Genomic DNA, 27,152 nt, shown 5'->3' on the forward strand with positions numbered 1-27,152 from the left:
GACCAAAACATCTAAAACCCAAAATATTGAAAACTCAGAACATTGAAAGTGTGCTTTATAACATTGAAAACTACAGTGCATATGTAAATAACATCCTCTCCACCTATAACAACACCTAACTAAAACACTTTCTACTACGTTTCTGCAGGGGGGTAAGCCCCCCTGCACCTCCCATGTGGGGGGCTGTGCCCCCCACACCCCCTGTAAATTAAATATACCAACTCCCAAGATCGCACTACAGTGGAAGAAAGTTAATTTCATAACCTCACTGTACAGAGTCCCCCGCATGGGGGTTGCAGGGGGGATTGCCCCCCTACCGAAACATAGCAGAAAGTGTGTTTGTTAGTTAAGTGTTGTTGTAGATGGAGGGGATCTTATTTACTTGTGCAATCTAGTTTTCAATGTTATGAAGCACACTTTCAGTATTCTGAGTTTTCAATGTTCTGAGTTTTTGATGTTTTGGGTTTTCAGTGTTTTGAATTTTCGATGTTATGGTCTCACTGTTATGAAATTCAGCATTATGAAATTTCAATGTTATGAAGTAGACCCATGTGTGTGTGTGTGTGTGTGTGTGTGTGTGTGTGTGTATATATATATATATATATATATATATATATATATATATATATATATATGGTGTTCTTGCAGTTGTCCTTCGTTGTTGCTTGTTTTTTATTTTATTTTTGCTTTTCACAAGTTACCAGCATGACATTACTCTCTGTTTTTTAATGTACAGTTCATAAGTCAAATAGTGCTGAATGACTTAAATTGTGTGGAAGTACAGTAAATGCACAATGAAGTATTTCCACAAGAACTGGTTATATCAAATTGTATTATAACCACTACTTTGGTGAATCTGAATGTTTCTCCTGAGTTGTGTCAGAGTTAACCCTTGACACATGCAATGAAAGAGAAAATGATAAACCAAAAGGCTAGAAAGAGAAGCACAGCAGTAAAGGACAGTTCAATTCACTTCTGTTCTTATTAAACTTTAACTGTTAATAAAGCTGCTAACATGGAATATATATCTAACTCAAGTGTGGGAAAGTTAATGGTCATGATGTTTGATTGGAACGGTATTCTTAAAACTGATTTAACATTTGCTTATCAAGTATTGGTTGCTAATGACTCTAAGAAATGTATAACCATCAATATATGCAGAGTCGTGTTTGTGAATAACAGATTACCATTTAGGGTGAGTTCATCACTCTTCATATTCCAAAGAATTATAACAAATCTTCTGAAAGAATTGCGTACGGTCGTGTACCTGGATGATTTGTTAGTGAAAGAATTGCGTACGGCCGTGTACCTGGATGATTTGTTAGTGAAAGAATTGCATACGGTAGTGTACCTGGATGATTTGTTAGTGAAAGAATTGCATACGGTAGTGTACCTGGATGATTTGTTAGTGAAAGACTTTGCATACGGTAGTGTACCTGGATGATTTTTGTTAATCATACTTTACTATCAACACTTAGAAAGTCAATTTACCATCATCCAGATGGTCGAGGGAACAGATGTAATATTTGAAAAGCCTGACTTGAAATCACTGCACCTCCAGAACATCAAGATGCAGTTTGCATTTGTGGTTTTGAGAGTCACTGTTTACAATGGATCACGCTACAGCAGAGATCAGGACAATTACCATTTTCCTCACTGTAGTGCAGCCTGAGTTGGAATACATAATTAGCAGGTTGGGGGTGCAGGAGGGTTTGCCCCCCTGCAAAATGTTTGTAGGATGTCTCCAGATGTCAAGGTAAGTTGGGTAATGTCAATAATGTTGACTTCAACATTGCCACATTCGGTGGTATGAAGAAGTGCTGGATGTCATTTTTGTTCCTACAGTTCATGTGAGTAATTACTCGATGACGTGATTTCCAGAATTTTGATAGTAAACCGTTAATCACTGGGAATATGGATGCCAAGTATGTCAGTAACTTACCAAAAGTTTGGCAGAGACTACAAAAATGGGGTCTGAGAATGAGAAAAGCATACATATAAATACAACTTTGGCAAGCTGAATGATTAGTGTATGTGACAGACAAAAAGAAAACTGTTCATCCTGCAGCTGAAAACATAATAGCAATTCCTGAAACACTCCATTTGTGTGGAAGAAATGCAAACATTTCTTGGCTTAAAAAAATACTATGGGATATTTTCTTCTAATCATAGTACAGTACTGACCCTTTATACAGGTTGTTAAAGGTGCAGGTTTCACATCAATGTAAACATCAGGGCTATAGTGTGCTCAAGAGATGCAGAGAACTGTTAATGAATGATAAAGTGTTAGTATGTTATGACCAAAACATGCCATGTAAATTAACTTGCAGTGCTTCTGGTTTTGGAGATGTGATCCAACATGCTATGCCTTCAGGACAAAGGAACTAATTGCTTTTGCTTCTGTAAAACTTTTTTTACAGTACCGAAGACAAATATTCACAAGTTGAAAAAGAACCTCTAGCTTTGATTTTTGGACTGAACACTTTCCATCAGTATTTTTTGGTAGCAGATATAAGTTGTCTGTATTTCACAGAATCCTGTTAACGTTGGCAGTAGTGGTGGCAGCTGGATCTATCCAGAAAGAGGGTGTATAATTTTATCAGTGTATGATTACCAGAATGAATACAGAATGCCTAACACACAGAAAAACAGATGGCTTTTTCAGAATTCCATGACCATTACTGTTGGTGACAACAGTAATCTTTTTTTTGTCTCTGTGTTGCTTAAACTGACAGAGCAGCTTGTCCTGGTGTTTTTGTTCTGTGTGTTAGATATACACTTAAATTGCCTATGCAGGACACTTCATATGTTTTATTTTTATTGGTTAAATTGTTCCTTGAGTGATACTTTTCTGATGGTGCTCATGGCCTGCAAAAACTTCAAGCACTGTTGCTTGACTCCCCGCTAGTTATTTTCCCACCCACCCATTCCTTGATCTGCTTGTTAAAGTTGGTGATTTTAAGCTGCCCACCCTTAATGTGTAAATTAAATGTTATAAACTCGATTTCTACACTGCTGTTGATGTCTTGATTTATTTATTTGACTTTCCTTATGTTTATTTTGATTAAAATGTGCATTTTTACCCCTCATTGTCTGTTCTACTGATTTACTTGTTCTGAATTCATTATCTAGCTAACTGTTAAAGTGGGGTATTTTTACACTCTAGCAAGCTCCTTTCTTTATTTTTAGTTCAAGAGGACAGAAGATTTTCCCTTTAATAGCAGTGGGAGGTAACCTGATCTGTATAGCTTGGGGAACCACACTAGAGATTCCTGTTTATAGTTGTTTTATTGGCCGGAGGGCTTATTAATCACCTTACCCTGTTTATAGTGCCTTTATAAATTCTGGAAGACAGTTTATATTACAAGCTTATGTGAATTGTGAAACCAAAAATGTTATATATGGTAAAGTGTGAGATATGTGAAGCTTTTATATAGGGAAGATGAATTGGAAGTTAAAAGAACTCATAGGTGACCATTTGCCTGATATAAGAAAACACATAGAAACAAATGCATTATATAAACATAATGAGGGAAACAAGTGATAGATACTCCTTTAAATTTGTAGTTTTACAGGTCATTGAAGAACAGGTAAGAAGGGAGATATAATATAACAGAGAAGGAAGAATACAAATGTATTGTTAGGTTTATAAATATCCAGGATTAAATGGTATGGTTAGTATTAACAGGAACAAACAAGAGCCAGCAAACGGTTCCCAAAGCTTTATTGAAGTAAAAATAGTATCAAAGACACTAACACTCTCTTGACAAAAACATGCCTCAAACTAGTTTCGGTAGAATACCTTCTTCAGTGAGGAAAAAATGTGATAATTCCATTAAACAGACTCCCTATATATATATAAATAATTAGCCAATAGACAAGTGGCTAACAATCAACTGAAAATTTTTAAGTCATACAAATCCAGATTTAAAGACATGCACAACCATAAAACCTATCTAATAGATAGAAATGCATAAATGCACTAACTGTGCATAAATAATACTGTTTAAACAAAAGTATTATATCAATAGCAATAATATATAGCCAAGGTGTGGTGTAAAATAACATATAAATATATATAATATTTTATAGATGGTCATTTAAGCCGGGTGGAAAAAGGGCTCCCAAATGTATGATCCAATATTTTTCTTTCATACTTAAAATGCTCTGCCAGCCTGTCTGGTTAGATCTATTTCCCTGTACTTTATCAATAGCACAAAATATAAATTTGGCAGATGGATGCTTGATAGTATGTTGATATAAGGCGTTGCTAATTTTGTGAGTCCGAATATCACTACGGTGTTCTCCTATTCGAGTTCTAAGGGACCGTGAGGTTTTACCAACATAGAAAGCCTGACAATGACATATAGCTAAATAAATCACCCAACATGTTGAACAATTGGCAAATATGCGTATATCAAATATCTTACTGGTATTGGCACTAGAAAATTCCTTAGTTTTATTGATACTTGTACATGAGGTGCAATGACCACAAGGGAAAGTCCCCAACAACTCATCCCCAGTGATGGTAAGTTGTCTAAATGTTGCACCTCCACTATCCTGATGTTTATAATGGGAAAATAACATGCCCAAAGTTTTGCCCCTCCTGTAAGAAATTGAACATTGATCAGTCAAAATATGACGAAGATGTTCATTGGCCAAAAGTATGTTCCAATTATTGTTCAACACATTTCTGATCAGTTGGTGATTTTTCCCAAAAGTAGTAATAAATCGAATGGTATCTCCTTTAACATCATCCTTAATCTGATATTGTAAAAGATCTGATCTCGACTGTTGATCTGTCCACACCCTAGCACTAGATATGTCCCTGATAGAATAGCCTCTATCCAAAAATCTCTGATTCAAATCCTTTTTAGCATCCTCATAATCATGAGGAGATGAATTGATACGTTTAATACGTAAGTATTGTGATTTTGGGATGTTGCGGATGGTGTGACGTGGGTGCATACTTGACGAATGGAGTAACGTATTAAATTGTGGATACTTCCTGTGTATTTTTGTACTTAGGGTATTGTCCTCATTCCGATATACCGTAACATCCAAAAAGTCAATAATAAACTTATGGTATGTTACAGAGAATTCAATACCCCAAACATTGCTGTTCAAATGTTCCACAAATTCCATCAAATAGTCAACATCCGCACGCCACACCATCCAACAATCATCAAGATAACGTCTCCAAATATCCATCTCCTCTAAGTAAATGTTGTGCAAAGGATCATATATGAGACATTCCTCCAGGTATGCCATAAAGAGGTCAGTAGGGTGTGGACAGATCAACAGTCGAGATCAGATCTTTTACAATATCAGATTAAGGATGATGTTAAAGGAGATACCATTCGATTTATTACTACTTTTGGGAAAAATCACCAACTGATCAGAAATGTGTTGAACAATAATTGGAACATACTTTTGGCCAATGAACATCTTCGTCATATTTTGACTGATCAATGTTCAATTTCTTACAGGAGGGGCAAAACTTTGGGCATGTTATTTTCCCATTATAAACATCAGGATAGTGGAGGTGCAACATTTAGACAACTTACCATCACTGGGGATGAGTTGTTGGGGACTTTCCCTTGTGGTCATTGCACCTCATGTACAAGTATCAATAAAACTAAGGAATTTTCTAGTGCCAATACCAGTAAGATATTTGATATACGCATATTTGCCAATTGTTCAACATGTTGGGTGATTTATTTAGCTATATGTCATTGTCAGGCTTTCTATGTTGGTAAAACCTCACGGTCCCTTAGAACTCGAATAGGAGAACACCGTAGTGATATTCGGACTCACAAAATTAGCAACGCCTTATATCAACATACTATCAAGCATCCATCTGCCAAATTTATATTTTGTGCTATTGATAAAGTACAGGGAAATAGATCTAACCAGACAGGCTGGCAGAGCGTTTTAAGTATGAAAGAAAAATATTGGATCATACATTTGGGAGCCCTTTTTCCACCCGGCTTAAATGACCATCTATAAAATATTATATATATTTATATGTTATTTTACACCACACCTTGGCTATATATTATTGCTATTGATATAATACTTTTGTTTAAACAGTATTATTTATGCACAGTTAGTGCATTTATGCATTTCTATCTATTAGATAGGTTTTATGGTTGTGCATGTCTTTAAATCTGGATTTGTATGACTTAAAAATTTTCAGTTGATTGTTAGCCACTTGTCTATTGGCTAATTATTTATATATATATAGGGAGTCTGTTTAATGGAATTATCACATTTTTTCCTCACTGAAGAAGGTATTCTACCGAAACTAGTTTGAGGCATGTTTTTGTCAAGAGAGTGTTAGTGTCTTTGACACTATTTTTACTTCAATAAAGCTTTGGGAACCGTTTGCTGGCTCTTGTTTGTTCCTGTTCTGCTGTTGGGCCGTGCAAGCTTGAACGTGCGTGGGTTAGTGTGTCACCATGGTTAGTATTAAGCCTATTTTAAGGGAATTACATAATCAAGTTAAACGTGTACAGTGTTAAGTAAAATAGTACAATATTGCTTTAAGAATTTTATTGTGAAGAATTTGTATGGGTTATGTGATTTATAATTGATTTTATGTCATGTGACTTCAGCCATTTGTCTTTCTACAGTAATCTGAAGATGATTTTTTTCTCTAGAGAGCTAGAGAGAGGGCATGGGGCTGGTGGGGTGTGTTTGGCTGATTTACTATAGGAAGCAAATTAGCTTACAACAGTAATTTGTAGATGACTTTTTTGTTTTGTTCTTCATTTGAGGAGCTGGGGAGGGGTTGAGTGGATTGGTACTCTGCTGTAGGAATTGGCTTTCTACAGTAAGCAGAAGAGCTGAGGGGGCGGGGTGCAATTTCATCATGGCACTGGCACAGGGCGCTAGATGAGCCAGCTCTGATTTTGGATAATAAGGCTGAAACTTATAGATACACTGAAAGTTTTTGCATTAGCGGGTAGGGGTGTTTATGCAAGTTTTTGTGGGTTAGGGTTAGAGTAAGGGCTACATAAAATGATAGGTTTAATGTTGTACAAGTGTATTGCTGTGTTTGATATATATATATATATATATATATATATATATATATATATATATATATATATATATATATATATATATATAATAGACTGTTGACTCTGCCATCACAAATTAATAGTACAATATCTCACAATCCCCATGAAAAGAGAATAGCCCCATACCCCAGATATTGCTGATCTTAAAAGGATGTGTTTCTATTCACTTTTTTTACAGCAGGAATACTGTGTCACCTGCTGCAAGACATTGTTGATATTATGCCTGTCGATATTTGGTACACTTGATCATGTGAGTGTACACTTGATCATGTGAGTGGCTGCCATTCTGGTCTAGATCCTTTGAAAATCAGTGGTATGGTATGTTGAATTTCTGAGATGGATCCATATGTATACATACATGCAGATGCGCTTGCATGTATATAGTGTGGGTTTGTATATTATACAATCAGTCAAGCCACAAATGGTCAATTAGTCTCTGAAAGGAGAGGATAAGATAATTTATTTAATGTATTTGTTTAATGACAAAAGAAGAAAGTCAATCAACTCTGCCCTAAAAATGCATTTAACATTATGTGTTTCTTTCTTTTCCCCCATTCTGATCCTGTCCTCCTTTTGCATCTCTCCCTTGCACTCTTGAATATTTTCATGGATTCTTTGTGTATTACCTTTTCTGCCAAAGTGCATTCCATAGGCTTACAGCCTCCTGTGTGTACACATATTTCACAGATCCAAGGAGCAGTTGGTTCCTTTGATCTGCTGTCTCTGTCTCTACTCCCCATCCTTCCTTTTGAATGTGACCTTTTCCCAACTCCCAGACATATTTTTGGGATATCCATATCTTGATTTCTTCATTCATTATTGTCTTTAACTAGAAAATACTCCATTCTTCTTCTCTGTTTATATTCTTTTCTCTTCATACTACTCATCCATCTGGTCCAAAGTATCTCTCCTTGTAAGGTCTCCAGAACTCCATAATATTCAGTTTACCGAACAGAATGGGATCTTGACTTTCCTGCATTTTACTCTATTTTATTAACAGTACTCTTCAGCATTCTGCTTACTGCTGCCACTTGTCCTCTCATCTCACTTGTGGTTCGATCTAGATGTGATAAACAGCCTCGGGTTTTCTCCTTCTTTTGCATTACAAGTTTATTTATTTTTTATTTCAAATAGTTGTTGATCAAGTAAGCCCACTAGACACATTTGTACCTTTTCATTGGTGACTCTGGAGTACTGCCTGATTAAATTACTTGCTCTGAGTCGTACAGTAGGCAAATGAAGGTGGAAAGTATCAAACCCTGTGCTCTAGGCACAGGAAACAGCTCATTAACAGCTAAGAGCTTTGATCCTATGTGCTAACTGCCAGACTCCCCAAATGATGGTGATTCACATTACTCTGACCCAAGTCTGTTATTTTGAATTTATTTTCAAGGACTATCAGCTGCCATTTTTCTATGGCCTTATAGAACCACTCATGTCTTTCTTCAAACTGTTCCTCAGTCCACTGATGAACTGGTTTAAAGGACATCCATGAAGTAGTTAATTGTGTTTTGTTTCCTCATATATATCCAAACTGAACACAGCAAAGTATTGGACTCAGAAGTTTCCTCTGTGGAAGTCAGCTGCTGTTCACAACAGTTTTCTTGTCATAATCCTCTGACCTCTCTCCTCTCATCCAATCTTGCTAAATTCACGTTTTTCAGCCATAGTCCCACTACCAGCATTGAAGTTTTCCTAACAGTTATTCATCTGTGACTGAGTCAAAAGGCTAGTTCAAATCCAAGCAGAGTCTGTATTGTGGAACTCCCTTGACTAATACTTGGATACATGTAGATCCAGCAGTAGTGATTCTAGAAAACATAAAAATCTCAAAAGTAATGCATCAAAACTATGTTTGGTGAACTTTGGAAGAAGGTTTTTTTTTGCCTTTTTCAGGGATCAAGCTCTACTGTGTCTCTCATATGGTGACACACCACACCACATGAGCTTATATGTATAAATATGTATGTATGGATGTATATATATATATATATATATATATATATATATATATATATATATACCAACTCCAAGGTTGCACAACAATAGAGAAAGATGAAAACTCCACTATAGCTGAATTTACTTTTCAGTGAGTTTAACTTTCTTACCTTCACCAAAATCACTGTTGATGGATTCACACATTGCCACATACTTCTTTAACCTAGTCATAAACCTAGTAACTGTTTGACTAACACTTCTTTCTAGTTATATACTCATGTTGGTTGCTATTCTGGAAATCTTTACCTTTCAAGAAAACAACTAGTTTTCTCCTCAAGATGCTCAACAGAACTTTTCCTATCTGCATTGTTAGACTGAAAGATTTGTAATTATCTAGAACGTTCCTGTATCCACATGTGAAGGTACTATACCTGTTATCTTCCAGTAGGGTTGCCAGATGCCCCTATTTGAGTGGGACTGTCCCAGGATCAGCGGGGCCAATCCCAAGTCCTACACTCCAGTTAAAATCCTGGTGAAACAGCCTCCAGTTTGTGATTTTTCAGTTATAAATCGCAAATCTGAACCATTTCTGTTTAATGCGGAACTGCCTGCTGTTCCACATGAAAGACTTTTTTTTTTTTTGGTCTTCACTTAGTGTGAAGGACCATCCTTACCTGTCCCTTTACAAATCTGGCAACCCTGTCTTCCAGTAAGTTTCACAATGATCTGGAAGCTGTATCATTTTCTAATTCCATGCTGACTAGCCTTCACCACTTTTCTTTTTGATATGCGCCATAGTATGGCCTATTTCAGGGAACATGTAGTGAAACTGAAGAGAGTTTCAACGAATGGTTTGGGAGAGAAATAATATGATTGATAGTACTGTATTTTGATGAAATTCTTTGTCAAAGCATGCAGGTATCTGTTTTGTTGAAAACAAACTGTGCTTACCAAATAGCAGACTTGTAAGTTTCCCAGCAGTTACACAGCAGTCAAGTTAGTACATATTAGTAAGGGAGGGTCTAGCAATGCAGTAAAAGTGCTGTTTGCTGAGAAGTTCCATTGGTTTACTTGTATAACAGCATTTTATGAACCTATTGTTTGATTCATTCATAATGACGTTTTTGTTTTTCTTCCAAGCTAGATTTAATACATTGGACTTTGGTTGATTTAACACAAATACATAGTTCATGTGAAGATAACACACTCTAATTTATGAATTTATTTTAGAAATTTTGACATGAAATTCATGTAGGTTTAAAGATTTCAGAAATGTTAAATGAGGCAAAAAAAGATGAGTTTGTTAGTGGGACAACAAGAAAGCAGACATTAAGGAAAGTTAAGATCTAACAATATCCAAAGTCTACATTCTCACCTTTTTTATTTTCAGGATAATTTCCAGTAACAGGTCGCACATTGTAAAACTGCCACTCAGCAGGGTAAGTGTGTCTTCAAGTTGTATATTATTAGCATTTTAACAATTTTTGCTTTTATTTAAAACATATTGTCAGTATCAGACAGTTTGAAAGCCTTCATTTCAAAAGTCTTAGCTTAAATTAAGCAAAGTAATTTTTAATATAGAATTCCTTTTAAATATAGTAAGTACTTAATTTCTGGTACCTCATATTTTTTTATTTGCATTGACAAAGATTCCCTATCCATACCTTATCCGAAATATTTTAGTACTTTGCTGATGTCACAATAATCTGTATACATCATCTTAATGAGGACTGTGACCAGTGTTATGATATTTGCCAAATACATCACAAATGATTAATTCTGAATTTACGGCACAACTTTCGGCAGACATTTTTGGAAATATAGCACATATAAATGAATCATGTGCATTAGGGTCAACAATGAAGGTATGCTACATGCTGAAAAAGGTTTAAGCTTTAGTGAAAACCGGCACATTCGGTTAGCAGTTGGATCAAGAGGTGAACTAGTGATATAGCAGCTACGTCAGTTAGTGAAAATGATGGAAAAGGTGATCTGCAGCCACTAAAAAAATATATACTGGAATGTGTGGTAGAGCAAGGTTTGTTTGAAGAAAGGATTGTGTCTTTTGTGAGGAAACCAAAGAGAGGGTAATGGTATGGAAGAATGAAAAGTAACGAGAAAAAAGGGGAATGGAAACAAACGTTTCCTGTACAAACCACATATTCATGTTTGGGTACAGAAGGACAGAATAAAAGCACTATGCAGGGCTAATAAGCTGTATTATAAAGAAAAGGTTTACAGTAACAATAATAAAATGCAGTGTTGGTGGGCAATGATGTATTTATTATGTATTACAACCTAATCTGGAACATATGCAGACATAACTGCATGAAAACATTTGCAGTGGCAAAATATGCCAAAGGAAAATATTTTTCTGTTTGGGATCTATGAGTGCTTAACTGCAGTCATGTGACATTAGTGATCAAATGCCTTCATACATTGACTAATCTACCCCTCCCAATTAAACCACTGATCACGTGAAAGTCATTCCACTGGTAGTGTTATATTTACATTGTTTCATAAACATGTATTGCTCCCGACAATGCAAATCCTTGATTGTTTTAACTATGATAAACTAACAGTAGGTCACTTTCTTTCACAACAAACTCCTGCTACCTAGAACAACTTTTTTGACTGGGTACACCCACCAATTGTTTTATTGTGCTAAAGACATTGTAGTTATAGTAATGTAGTTTAGCTTGTTTTATAACACACACACACACCATGATAGTCCCAATCTATGATTATTTAACTGTTTTCACATAATGACCATGATTGTTTGCTTGCGCTCATGGACTAGTCCTTACTCCAATGATGTTGTTTTGATATGATAGAGTTCAGGTATTTGGAGTGATTGCGTGAAAGAAATTAAGCTCATAGTAATATTTAGTTTATCTTGCAAATGCACACACACAGCCCTCTTACCCATGATCATTTAACTATAGCCAATTCACAGTAGGTAAGTTGCTTTCACACAACGCTACTGCCCTAACCATCACTTTTGAATAGTTACACCTTGGCTGTTTGACAAACTAAAGGAAATACATTGTACAAAAAAGTAATATATTTACCTTGATTAGCACACTTAAATATGTAGTCTGTTTCAATCTGCACTGCACACATGCGTGCACATGCACACGCACACACACACACACACACACACACACACACACACACACACACTTTCTAGATTCTGACTCTGTGAATATAGCAATAACCCACGCCTGGGTGTGGGTAATGTGGGATTTACCCACGGTTGGCGTGGTTTGGTCCCGAGGGCGAAGCCTGAGGGACCAAACAAAGACAACCGTGGGTAAATCCCGCATTACCCACACCCAGAAGTGGGTTATTGCTATTATACTATGACATTATTTAAGAAAAGAAATAATTACTTTTCTTAAATAATGGCATTGTATAATGCCTCTTTGCTGCCCTTCCGCAGCTGTCTGGTATCTGCGGCAGTTCTGATGTACTGCGCATGCGTACGCAGTACATCAGAGCTGTGGCCAAAAGCAACGGAGAAAGCAAGATCTCCGTTGCTTTTTACTGTTTCGCTATGTTAAATGGGTTTAACATAGTGAGACAGCTTTAAAATAAACAACGGAGATGTCCGTTGCTTATTTTAAAGCTGTCTCGCTATGTTAAACCCATTTAACATAGCGAAACAGGTTTAAAAAAAAAGCAACGGAAAAAGCAAGATCTCCGTTGCTTTTTACACACTGTGTCGCTATGTTAAAGGAGTTTAACATAGCGAGACAGCTTTAAAAAAAGCAACGGAGATCTCCGTTGCTTTTTTTAAACCTGTGTCGCTATGTTAAACTCTTTTAACATAGCGAGACAGTGTTTTAAAAGATACTTATACTAATGGAAAAAGTCCGGGCGACCGGACCTTTTTCCATTAGTATAAGTCGATTTACAATGTGCACGCTGGCCAATCAGCGTGCACATTTTGGAATATTAATAGGGGGTCATGGTATAATATCTGATTTTTACCTGTGAGAAGGTAAATATTGTAATTATAGTAATATATTTCAGCTTGTTTCACACTTAGACACACACACACACACACACACACACACACACCACACTTTGATAATCCCAATCCATAATTATTTAACTGTGCTCAAATAATGACCATGATCATTTGCTTACAATCCTAGACTAGTCCCCACTCTCAATGACATTGTTTCGATTTAATAGATTTCAGCTATTTGGAGTGATTGAATGAAAAATTTAAGGTCATAGTAATAATCAATTTATTTCGCAAACACACACATCCATCTCACCCATGATCGTTTAGCTGTAGTCAAGTGACAGTAGGTCAGTTGCTTTCACACATAGCTACTACCTTAAACATCACTTTTGAATAGTTGCACCTTGGCTGTTTGACAAATCGAGAGAAATACATTTTACAAAAAGTAATATATTTACCTTGTTTTACACATTTAAATGACTTCCCATCTATTATGTTTCAACTTCTGTTGATCATTTAACTGTGATCAAGATAGGTGTGAGTTGGCATGCACACTCATGTGCGCGCACACACACACACACACACACACACACACACACACACACACACACACACACTTTCCACTTTCTGACTGGATGAATATTTGACGTTTGCTTGAGAGAGGGTAAATAATAATTCTTAACATTTTAACTTATTCAGGTTGTTGCACATATATACATTTTTGTTTATAATCTTGTAGCTCCCATCAAATGACCAGTTAATTTCACAAATAGTTAACCACATGCTCTTCCTAAATTACTATTTTCTGACTAGGCGCATAAGTAATATTTCACCAAGATACAATGTGAAAGAAATTCTGATCATAGTAAGGAATGGAACTTGTTTGACACACTCCGCCACATCCTGTTCATTAACTGTAGTCATGCTGTTGGCCTAGTGATAAAACAGAGTATCCCTCACTTCCCCAATCAAGACATTCTTAAAATGCATAGATTTATAGTTTCAGGGGGAGCCACAATTCTTTGTATTGCCCAGGCCAGGATCAATCTTCTGAATCTTCTGTCATTGGTTTTAGTGAAATACATTAGCTTTTGATGCCCTAAATGCATGTAACATGCTACTGTGAGGTCAGTGTCTGCATCATAGTCCTGTTACAGGATTGTTTTTAAATATTTTTAATTACAGGGAAAACTAGTTAACAGAGTGTAAATTTTCACTTTTAATACTAAAACATAAAGTACTGAAATGAACTTTGTGTTGTTGAGCATATTTTAATAGACATTGGGTGAAAACCAAGTTATCTTGTCAAATGATGTTGTGGCATAGCAAGCAGGTGTGAGTTTCAACACCTATGTTAAGCAGTAAAGTGTTTATGTGTATATCTTTGTGTTAATACCTAGTTGTTATACTCTATCAAAAAGTCATAGATGTCTGGATGCCTCAAACCCAGAAGACTTGCAACATCATATATTAGTATTTTGTAGATTTGATTTTACAACCTGTTTTACAAGCCAGTTCATCACATGTGCATGACACTCTGCATTTTTCCTATGTGTAGCAGGTTTTAAGTGGAAAAATGTCTACCATATGGTTGTTTGAGGTGAGCACAAAGAAAAAAAAGATGAAATGCATGCCACCGAAAATAGTTTCCATACCTCAGTTCAAAGAGGTTTTCTTTCACAGAAATAAAAATCTTTACTTAGATATGTTTCTAAGGTTTTACACTCAGACTTCAGTCACTGCAAGGAAAATTTCAGGATTTTGGGTCTCGTGACTTTATGATACCTCTGGCTAGAGTCCATGTGAGAAAGATGCAGTGGTATTTGAAGTCTCCTTGGTGCCAGTATCAATACCCCTTATCTTTTCAGATCCCTACATTGGGTTTTGTCAGAAGAGAACTCGTTTGGTGAAAACAACAGATATTCTTAAATTCAAGCCTCCCCTTTTCCCTCCCTGTTCAAAAGCAGTCATCACCCCATACACTTTGTATTTTGTTTGGGGAGCAGTCTCAGGAGGGATAAAGGTGCAGGGGTGTGAGACACCAAGGACAGAATCAAGAACATAAATATTAAGGAGATGCTTGCACTGATCTATGCACTCAACACTCTCTGAACCATCTTTGGTCTTCTGCAAGTGGTTACAGACAGTGCCACAGTCATTTGGTACATCAACAAGTAAGGAGGAACCAGGTCATACCCCATTTGAAGACTAGCCATGTTAGCTTGGGATATAGCTTCATAGCACCGGCTCACTGTACAGGCATCCTACATTCCATCAGAGCAAAATTGTGGGGCAGACAAGCTGAGCAGGACCAAGGCAGACCCTCATGAATGGAAACTAAAACCAAGGGTCTTCCGAGACATGATTCATCTGTGGGAAATTCCTTAAGTAGACCTATTTGTCTTCTCTCTGAACAATCAACTGGCAAAATTTTGTTCCAGGACTCTGTACAGGAAGGCTTGGAAGACAGATACTTTTTTCTTTGGACAGGAATGTTCTTGTATGTTTTTCCACCATTTCCACTAATATCCAGGGTAGTTCTGAGGATTCAGAAGGAATCTCCCAAGATCACTGTGGTAACTCCCTTCTGGCCCAGGCAACCGTGTTTCCCCCTTCTTTTGGAAATGGCTTGGGGCAATTACCACATGCTTTCTTACAGACGGTATCAACTCACATAAGACCAGTGGTGTTTGATACACCCTGACATTAGTCATTCTCAATTAACTATCTGGACGATGGGCCTTAATTCCTTTCAGGCAGCAGTTTCTGAGGACAAGCAGCAGGTACTAGTGAAAGCAAGAAAGCCTGCTACTAGGAAATAATATATGAGCTTAAAGTTTTCTAGTTGTCACCAACAACATAACCAGCACCCATTCAGGGCTACATGTCCCCCGGTTTTACAATATTTGTGTGAGTTATTAATTTATCTCCTTTCTTATTCCTCTATCAAGGTTAATTTATTGGCCATTTCAACATGTCTGCCCATGGAACCTCCTCTTTCAATGCAGTCTCATGTCAGAGTGTTCTCAAAAGGGGTTTTGCATAAGAGGCCTCCTAGAAAAATGGTGGTCCCTCCTTGGGATCTTAATTTTTGTGTTAGAGAAGCTAACACTTGTTCCATTTGAAACAGCTAATCTGGCTGACTTGATGTTCTTAACATGGAAAACAGTTTTACTGATTACTCTGACCTCTGCAAGAAGAGTGTCTGAGTTGCAAGCCCTTATGGTGTGTCGACCCTATCTCATTTTCCACAGGGACAGGGTTTCTTTAAAAATGAATCCTTCTTTTATGCCTAAAGCGGTGTCCAAGTTTACTTTAAGTCATACTATCCATCTCCCTGTTTTCTGTCCTGAACCTAAAAGTGGGGGAGAAAGGATCCTCCATAGCCTGGATGTCTGCAGACAACTCAGGTACTATCTGCAAAGAACTAAATCTTTCAGATCAGTTGTTCATGTCTTGTGAAGGTAAGAGGGAACAACCTGTGCCAAAACAGACTAGTTTCAAATGGTTGTCTAAGGTTTGTTGTACTCCCAATAACAAACCTGTTCCAGGCAGTGTCTCTACCACAGCCTTGACTTTCTCTGTGACTTTTTGGAAAGGGTTGGCTTCTAGAAGTATTGTATAAACTGCTGCTTGGTCTTATGTACAAACTTTTTACAAAGCACTATAAACTTTAGTCTTTTACTACGTCTAGATTAAATGTTTCTTAGGACCATTCTCCTTGCACCTCCCAAGCACAGCTGAAGTAATCTACCCATGCAGCTAAGACTACTACAGTGATGATCAATATAAAGAATTTAGTATAGCTGTGTAAGCTAAACTTAATACATACATAGTACCCCACCAGCCAAAACCCCCTTTCGATCACCCACATCCCCCGGAGTCTTTTAAAGTCCTTGTCTATTCCTTCTAGCATGTCGAGAGATCAGTTGCTAGTGTCCTCTCCTGCTCAGCTGGTGAATCTGGGAATATTGAGGCAATGTTACAATTGTCTCATGTACACGGACAACCCTCTCCTTCTCCCACAAAACACAAATACATGCGAGGGATGCAACTATATAGCCAAACTGGAGGCTGAGCTCTCTCAACATAGGACTGGTAAGACCAGACAGGAGGAGAAGGTAACCACACACACCACAAACCCAGTCTCACATAGTACTATCACAACTTCAAATCATACACATAAATACACAAAGACATATTCGAGGCTCTGATCAAAATCTACCAAAACAGCAGAGGCCACCAAAGCAGACACCCAAACAACTGCTACCTCAGGACACAACACATGCAACACATAGACCACATAGTCAGTGTGCCAAACAGTCACAGCCCTTAAGGCCAAACACAATGCCAGACACACTCGTCATTGGTGACTCCATAGTCAGACACACTGATGTCCCGCTCACCAGATTGAACAAGGAAAAGGTCACAGTAAGCTGCCTGTCGGGCGCTAGAATCCGCCACATAACGCAAGCACTCAGGTCTCTCAACAGCAGGTACAAGTACGACTCTGTCATTGTCCACGCTGGTGTGAACGACCTGAGACATACCTCCTTGGACTACATGAAAAGAGACATAGAGGAGCTCTCTGATTATGTAGCCCAGGCAGGTATGACCCTGACCTTGAGCAGTATCCTTCCTTCACCACGAATGATGCCACAATATAGTGACAAGATGATCAGCTTTAATAATTAGCTTAAACTCTGGTGTCATTCAAAGGGGATCCAATGTCTGCCTGCCTGGGATGACATGCTGAACAAGCCACGCTGCTTCGCAAGGGACGGCTTGCACCTGTCGCCCCTGGGCTTCCGGATATTGGCAAAGGCTCTTGCCACCCCCATAGTGCCTTTTTTAGGCAAGGCTCAAATTCTAAACCTACCACCCTAGAACACAAAAAAGAAAGAAACTAAGGGTAATTCTGCTCAATGCCAGAAGTCTCAACCTCAAGATGCACGCACTCGAGGCCCTTCTCAGTATGGAGAACATCGATGTCTGTGCTGAGACTGAAACCTGGTTCAAGGCTCCCGAGAGCACCCCGGCACTATCAGGCTTTACCTCATGTCATGCGTTCCGGCCCCAAAATCCGGACAACACCAAGAAAGGAGGGGGGTGTCTATATTCATAAAGAACACCCACACCTCAAGGTTGGTGGCAACGCACGATGCATCAGAGACCATCCAGGTGCAATTAACCATAGGCAAGACTGCTCTGCAATTTGTAGCATGTTACAGGCCACCCTCTCAATCTCAGGAACCTCACATAGCATTCCTAAAAACACTGGAGGGGATAAATGTATCTCCAAACACCATCATACTAGGTGATTTCAACTACCTGAATATAGACTGGGATCACTACTCAAGCCCCAACACTTTAGCCCAAATGTTCCTAGAGTTCATAAACTCAAATGCCATGGAACAACTAGTCACCATCCCCACAAGAGGAGATACATCATGAACATGGGTTCACAATGTTCAACACCGGAGGTATACCCTTCACTGGTGAGATCAGACCATAAACTAATCTCACTGGAAGTCCACATCCCGCCCCCACCTGAGATAAAAAAGACCACAGTGAAGAACTTCTCAAAAGCCGACTTCACACTTCTAAAGGCTAGTGTGGTCTCTTTTAAGGCCCCCGAGACTGCAGAAACCATTACTCAAGCCGCTGAATCACTTACAAATGCCTTCTACCAGCACCTACAGGACTGCATGGATCAGGCAATCCCAAACAAAACAAAGACTCTTTGTACCAAAGGCAAGCATCCAGTTTGGTGGACCCCAGCCATAAACAAGCTCTACAACAAAAGGAGGAAGCTACTACAAGATAGAGCAAAATCCTTAAAAGGGAAAACACCCTTGATCATTATAAGTAAAAAACTAAGATCTCTTATAAAATCATCCAAGGCAAATTTTGAGAGAAAAGTCGCTAAGGACTCAAAGGACAATCATAAGGCCTTCTTTAGCTATGTTAGAAACCTGGGAGGAAACTCCCAGATATGCTCAGAATTAGTTCAAAATGATGTAAAAATCACTGAATCTACAGACATTGCCAACATACTGGCTGACAGGTTCAGTGCAAACTTCTCCCCCCCCCCCAAAAGGTGAGATATCTATACCAGAGAATTATAGCCCCCCAAACATCTCTAACGCTCAGGTGAGAACTGCTCTCTCCAAGGCAAAAAACACAGCATCCATGGGACCAGATGGTGTCCCCGGATGTGTGCTCCACGAACTCAATGAGGAATTAAACCCACAGTTAGGGCAGCTGTTTAATCTTAGCCTCACCTCAGGATATGTGCCTAAGGAGTGGCGTACAGCAACTGTGGTCCCACTTCACAAAGGCGGTGCCTCCACCGACCCGGGAAATTACCGTCCCATCAGCTTGACAAGCTTGATCTGCAAAGCCATGGAGAGGATCATAATGGAACTCATAAATAAAGACATAGGAGACTTACAGACTTTGGATCCGACCCAGTTTGGCTTTGTCAAGGGCAGATCATGCCTTTTAAACCTGGTTGACTTTTTCGAAACAGTCACCAAGGCCATTGATGAGGGAAAGGCAGTCCACACAACCTACCTCGACCTGGCAAAGGCTTTCGACACAATACCCCACTCAGGTATCATTGAAAAACTCATCAGCTTAAATGTAAACCCATATGTCACAAGATGGGTTGCAAATTGGCTAAGTGACAGAACCCACAGGGTCAGAGTTGCTGGCGCCATGTCAGACTCAAAGCCTGTCACAAGTGGTGTCCCACAGGGCTCAGTCCTGGGCCCTCTCCTGTTCGGCATCTACTTTTCAGAAGTACAAGCAAACACAGGAGGATTATGGCTGACAAAATTTGCAGATGACTGCAAACTGGGCGCCATAGTTGAGAACACTTCTGACACAGATATCCTTCAGAAGGGTCTTATAGAAACGGAAAACTGGTGCCAGAGCCATGGCCTAAAGTTAAACGCCAAAAAATGCATAGTCATACCCTTCGGGAAAAACAAGGTTTCCCCTAGCTACCATATAGGCGGCAACCCACTAAGCACAGAAGAGGTTATCAGGGATCTGGGTACCCAGGTTGACAGTAACCTTTCATTTGTCACTCACGTCGCCAAAGTAGTTAGGAAGACCTTCTACATTGCCCACCTGATCATGAAGGGATTCACATCTAGATCAAGGGAAGTCATCGTCCCCCTGTACTCATCACTCATCAGACCAATGATTGAGTACAATGCCCCATTCGGAATGTATCTGACACGACACCTGCAGCAACTGGAAAGGCCCCAAAAGTTCCTCACCAAAAGGATAAAGGGTCTCAAAAATATGTCCTATGCTGCCCGACTGAAGGAACTTCAGCTCTATTCAGTCGCCTACCGTCTGCTCAGAGGTGACCTGTGCCTGACATACAAGGCCATGCCCAACCCAGAATTGATGAACATGCTTCACCTCAAAAAATCTAGATCCCTCAGAACTACAAGGGCGGGAGACTTAAACCTTGACACGGTTATTAATAGGATGTGCTGGAGGGACAGATTCATCACCCAGAGACTCCCTATGCTGTGGAACAAAATCCCGGTACATGTGAGGCAGTGCACCTCGCTGGCTTTGTTCAAGAGAAATCTTGACCAATGGATGGGAGATCGCAGATATACCCCAGGGATTATCTCAGTGTCACTGCTTGACAGAGGCACAGCAAAATAATGGGCATAGTATCCTCCAAACTAAAGGGGTGGCGAAAGCCACAAAACTCTGGGCTAGGCTTATAAATGCACTTGGGCAGATAGCCTAGTATGAACCTATGAACCTAATAGTAAATGTTCGAATGATCATGGATGTAGTAACCACTCCTACCCTCCCTACCAACATCTCCCTTGTTTTTTTTTTTTCTTATGTCAGGTTGTCGACATATTTTTCTTGCTCATGGCATTGTCCTTTCAGGGCTCAGATTCACTGTCTATATTTGCAGGAAAGCTCTGAAGGGCTTTGTGCCCAAACTTGTCTTTTAGTCAGCACAGCTCGAGCTGTTTGACAGTTTGGGTATGTGAAAGGTGCTCTGAAGCTTTAGTATCTGGTTGTCTGTTATATCCTTGGCAGGATATAACCCATATAGCTAAGGCTACTGCAGCAGTGAACATTTAAACACCTACTGTTATGGTAAGTTCAACTGTACTTTAATGAAAACGTTATTTCAAATTTGATGGGAATTACTTTTTTGCAAGTGAAGAACATGGCAATAGGGCATCTATGCCCCGACTATGCAAATTTAACTATAGCTAGAATAGAAAAGAACCATATTTTGAACAGGAATATAACTAAACCAAGTCATTTAAGTGTGGATATATTTTATGGGTAATTGTTTATGCATGTGAGAAAAAAGTCTTGAAAATGCTGCAAACTGGTTAATCTTAGGTAGTTGTCATTAACATTTCAAACACATACTTCACAATGGAAGTTTTGAATTTTAAATGTAAAATAACCCACAAAGCTGGGTAGAGAAAAGCATTTTCAGAAAACCTGCAATACTTGAATATATCATTGCTGGTGGTGCTCTTCTAGAAAATTAATTTCTTCACTTCCGTTTGCAGTTTCTGCATTTATGTAGGAATTGTGAAAAACTGGTAGAATTTAGTTTATTTGAATAGTAATGTCAACACTGTTTTTGTGAATAAAATCAAGTGGTGAGCCAGACTGTTGATCTGGTTAATAAATCAAAAATACCTTATTTTGGTATGAATGTGTAGGCTTCAAAAAGTATAAGATATGTAATGTTTTTAGTATTCATTAATAGAAATTGAAATAATTAATCCAACGTTAACTAGTTTACAAACTTTCACACACAAAGCAATACCCTGCAGCAGTACTGTTGTGATTATTTTATATCTTTTCCTTATTGTAGCATTTATGTAGAACATACTAGTAGATCTCTGAACCTGCATATTCAAGATGGATTGTAAGGGGACCAGTTTATGGAGTTTGATGTTCATGCAAGGGTGCAACTTTATTTTATTCAGGATCAGTAGGGAGACTTATCCCTGAACTCAGTGGTCATGAGTCAGGCATACAGTCCTGGACAGGACAACAGATGTTAAACTACTTAAGCCTATGAAATTCAACCTTTGAAGGTATTGGCAGAATTAATTTATTAAAACTGAAAGGCAAGGTTTTTTTTTTGGATTGCACATTGAACAAGCTGAAACTGAATAGCTAAATAATGAAACTAATTTTATTTGGTGATTAAGTTGTATTGTATGTTTCAGTCCTCAGAATGCTTTTCCAGAATTATTGTTTATGCACTTACAAATTAATTATTAATTATTGTTTATCCCAGTTTCAGAAAATAAAATATTTTCACTTGGAATGGTTTAGCAATATGTGAGCAGTTTATAAAGTTGTTTCATATAAATTAAAAAGGGAGTAAAGGGAGACATTTTAAGGGATCCCATAATAAAAATGTTACTTTCTTTTGTTTACCTTTGATGTTCATCGTGCATACAGCTGCAGTCATAACAGATGGGTTCTCCTGCCATCAGGCGGGTCCTCGGTCGTCCGAATTCCAAAGTCTAGGTCCAGCGTCGGTTGTCATCGCTTTCTTTCCTGACGTCAGTTCGACAGGGGTACATAAGACACAGCCGACGCCATTTTCTTCAGTCTTTTTTGCCGTGCGGTGCCCGAAGCAGAAGCAGTTTGCAAGTGCCGGTCGGCCAGCTCCTGAAATTATGAAAATTTGGAAACCGAAGTCTTCTTTAAAGCTAAGTACCCTGTTGGGGAAACTTTTCTTGCCTCAGACCGATGTCAGACAAAGTTAACAATTGTATTTCTTGTGGGAAGCAAATACCGCATAAGGATTTCCATTCCCTCTGTATACCTTGTTTAGGCCCAGACCACGACGTCTCGGGCTGTCGCTTTTGTGCTACTTTCAATAAACGCACTATTAAGCGTCGGGCGGAGTTTGCCCAGCACTTTTTTGGTAAAGCTTTTGATTATAAAATGTCGTCAGAGACTCCGACTACCGTTTTGTCCAAAAAATGCAAGGACAAAGACCGACACGCGAGGTCCGCGGTCTCCACCGACACCACGCCAAAACCGACTACACGTGGTCCGGTTCTCAGCGAGGTGCCTACGCAGCCCCTGACTACCGACGACACTTCTCTGGAGGTGTCTTCTGTAACCGAGACCGCAGGTGCCTCGGCCCATACCCTGACTACAGCTACCGAAGCCACTGTGAGTGTTGAGCCTCTTAATGTGGACAGGTCCACTTCCACCCATGGTGTCTTCAGACCCTCATCTTCCTTTTCCATAAAGGCCTTTACTAAGTCCAAATCAGCCATGCATCCCAAGAGGCCTGTTGCACAGGGCCCATCTCCAGGTCCCATGCCTAAAAAGCAGATGCTCAAAATGGCTGAGGATTTAATTACTCTTATCAGGGGTTCCCAACCCCCTCCGGACAAGAGACCCAGAGTGGAGGAAGATTCTCCCTCTTCTGACCAGGGCTCCATTATTTCAGAACATTCTGATGAAGAGGAACACTCGTACTCCCCTTTTGAAGATTCTGATGCAGAGCAGTCCATTCCTTCTGTATCTCCCCCAGAGGATTTCTCTTTCGGGGAAACCTTGCATACCTTGAGGGAACACTTCCATTGAGAAGGCCAAGATTTTTCAGATTCCAAGAAAAGACTTAGGGAATTTCTTTTGCTACCTCAGCACAGATCTCTGGTGATTCCTCCTGTCTTGGACATACTTGATGATGTTTACTCGGAGGCTTGCCTTAATCCGGATTCCCTGCCTCCTGCCCCAGTCAAGCCTGATAGGTACTACAGAGTTCCTAACTCACACCAATTTCTTTACAAAAGCCATAATGCTGACCCTGAAACCATTTCTCAAGGCCCCAAGGGAATGAAGGCCTCTACTGCTAAGAATCCATTACCTTCCGAAAGAGAGTCTAGATCCTTAGAAATGTGGGGAAAAAAGGTATATACCTCGGCCACCCTAGCCATGAGGGCCTTAAATTGTCAGTTCCATATGCTTAAATATCAGCAGTTTCTGTTATCACAATTAAGGAATAAAATGTCACAACCTGAACAACCAGATTTGAAGGAGTTGCAGGATATGATGCATAGTGCAGAACAAGTGGGTAAACACACCTTACAATGTGGCTATGATGCTCTAGAGGCCTCAAGTAGAGCTGCTGTTACAGGATCAGTCATTCGTAGACATGCCTGGCTTAGGGAACAAACCTTGCCTGATCATGTTAAAGCTAAACTACTAGATGCTCCTTTACGAAAGGATGTATTATTTGGTACTAATGCTGAGGAGATACTACGGAAAATGGAAGAAAAAGCTAAATCTATGCAAACTGTCAAAGCTTTTCTACAGGTACAACCACCACGTTTTAGCAGAAATTGGCCTTCAACAAACTGGTCCTTTCCAGCCACGGACAAGCCCCAAAGAGGTAGATACAGGCGCACAAGGGGCAGAGGACAATCTCAAGGATCATATAGAGGCAGACAATGGCAAACTCCAGCACCAAGAGGTGGCGAAGACAGTGCACAACAATACAGGAAACAAACCCAATGACTTTCCCCTTTGCATGTCAAGCAAGTCTCAGCTGGCAGCACCCTTGGGAGGAAAGCTGGCATTATTTTCAAAAAAATTGGCATATTATCACAACAGACAAATGGATCCTGGACATTATAAACAGAGGCTACAGATTTCATTTTCACACTCTTCCAAAAATGAGAGGCATGCCGAACCTGCCACACAATCAAAGGACAGAGGCTCAAATACAAATTTCAAAGGCTCATGAACATGAAAGCTATTCAAGAGGTACCTACTCACGAACAAGGTCAAGGTTTTTATTCCAGACTATTCCTGGTACCAAGGAAGGGAACCGATTGGAGACCCATTTTGGACTTATCCATCCTAAACACATTTCTACTCGTATCAAAATTCAAGATGCTCACCTTACAGCAGCTTCTTCCCATGCTGGGCAAGGAGTCTTGGCTGGTAACATTGGACCTCAAGGAGGCATACCTGCATGTCCCAATCAGACAAAGCTGCAGAAGATACCTCAGATTTCTTGCAGGTTCAATCCACTATCAATTCTCTGCATTGCCCTTTGGCTTATCTACTGCTCCCAGAGTATTCACGAAATGCCTGGCATCAGTAATTGCCTACTGCAGACTTCAAGGGATACAAATTTACCCTTATTTGGATGACTGCCTGATCCAAGCAGACAGCAAACACATACTTCTGGAACATCTGGCTTATGTAACACGGTTATTGAATTCTCTGAGATACACAGTCAACAAAGACAAATCAAGGCTAACACCATCTCAGAAAATAATTTTCCTGGGTGCCAACTTGGACACAAACACCCAGATGGCCAATCTTACACCAGAAATACAGGGGCAACTAACTCAGTACTTCAAAATACTAGCAAATTGTACCAGGCTAACTGCAAGGAAAATCCTGCAGGCTCTGGGCTTCATGGCATCTTGCATTCTTCTAATCCCACGTGCAAAGTTGCATATGAGGAAACTTCAATGGTACCTAAAACACCTATGGTCTCAACACAGCCACAGTTTGGAAACAATAATACCACTAATCCCATGTCTGCAAAAGGAATTTCTATGGTGGGCCCAAGCATGCCAAACAAACACAGGTCTACCATTCTGCAAGCCTCAAGCAAATCAAGTCATCACAACAGACGCCTCAGACTACGCCTGGGGGGCACACATGACAGACAGGTGCATTCAGGGCAAATGGTCCCAAAAGGAAAAGCACCTTCACATCAATCAAAAGGAAATGCTAGCAGTGATAAATGCAATTACAGCTTTCAAGGATCTCCTGCATCCAGGGCAATTATTGATAAGAACAGACAACACCACAGTAATGTGGTACATAAACAAACAAGGAGGAACACATTCATACCCCCTGTGCAGGCTGGCCATGTCACTTTGGAACTTGGCTCTGGAATGGCAAATCGAACTTCAAGCACAGTACCTGCCAGGGTTGGAAAACACGCTGGCAGACAATCTAAGCAGAAATATGACAGACCCGCACGAATGGAAGTTGCATCCTCAAGTGTTTACAAATATAATCCAAGCATGGGGAAGGCCAGATATAGATCTATTTGCCTCCCACAGGAATCATCAATTGACAAAATTCTGCTCAAGGACATTCCATCCAAAGGCCTGGAGAGTGGATGCCCTTTCTTTCAGTTGGGCAGCACGGACAGTTTACGCCTTCCCACCTTTGCCTCTTCTGCCCAAGGCGCTCTTGAAAGCAAGAGCAGACAGACCGAAGATGATACTGATTGCTCCAGACTGGCCAAGAAAACACTGGTACCCACTCCTGAGGAGCCTAACACATTCTCCCCCCTGGACCCTACCTCTAATGGCTCTTCTACTGACTCAGCACATCTACAAAACTCTTCACAGTCAGCTGAAAACACTCAGTCTGGCTGCATGGAAAATTCCTTAACACCACAACAGACCCTACTCTCCGAGGAGGTGCAGGATGTCATTTTGGAGGCCAGAAGGCCATCTACTAGAAAGGCTTACTCCGCAAAATGGAAACGGTTTTGCGCTTGGAATGAGAAAAAAGGCCAGGATCCTAGAAAACTGAATTTGCCTCAGATATTACAGTATCTAGCTGAGCTGTTGAACAGTGGACTTTCATTTTCCTCCATCAAAATCCATGCCTCAGCCATTTCTGCAGAATACAACACTGATCCACCCTTATTCTCTCACCCACTCTTAAGGCAGTTCCTCAGAGGGGCTAAGAATATAAGACCTCCAAGGAACCAACCAATACCAGCCTGGGATCTTAATTACATTCTAGAAAAATTAACTTTGCCTCCCTTTGAACCAGCTGCCTCAACAGATTTGCAATATTTGTCCTGGAAAACAGCTTTCCTTCTGGCCATTACCTCAGCTCGTAGGGTTTCGGAACTACAAGCACTCATGGCTGTGCAGCCCTTTCTCATCTTCCATCAGGACAGGGTTTCCCTACGAACCAACCCGTCATTTATGCCTAAGGTAGTATCCAGGGTAGCTTTAAATCAGGCCATACACTTACCTACCTTTTACCCCAATCCTCAAAACAAAGGGGAAAGGCTGCTACATTCCTTAGACATCCATAGACAGCTACGTTACTATTTGGAC

At 39.6% G+C, this 27,152-nt stretch overlaps 1 protein-coding gene across 4 annotated transcripts in view; it reads left to right on the forward strand.

Annotated features, from left to right (window-relative positions):
* PARP6 (poly(ADP-ribose) polymerase family member 6) overlaps window positions 1-27,152 on the forward strand; it is a 1,412,227-nt gene that overhangs the window by 1,013,041 nt on the left and 372,034 nt on the right. For all 4 annotated transcript variants that reach the window (XM_044077510.1, XM_044077512.1, XM_044077511.1 and 1 more), the window contains one exon: window positions 10,414-10,462. In XM_044077510.1, coding sequence (XP_043933445.1) covers window positions 10,414-10,462 — 49 coding nt within the window. The remainder of the gene's footprint in view (window positions 1-10,413; window positions 10,463-27,152) is intronic.

Source organism: Protopterus annectens, chromosome 7.part0 (assembly GCF_019279795.1).
Source record: "Protopterus annectens isolate FY-2018-M chromosome 7.part0, PAN1.0, whole genome shotgun sequence".
NCBI classification, from domain to species: domain Eukaryota; kingdom Metazoa; phylum Chordata; order Ceratodontiformes; family Protopteridae; genus Protopterus; species Protopterus annectens.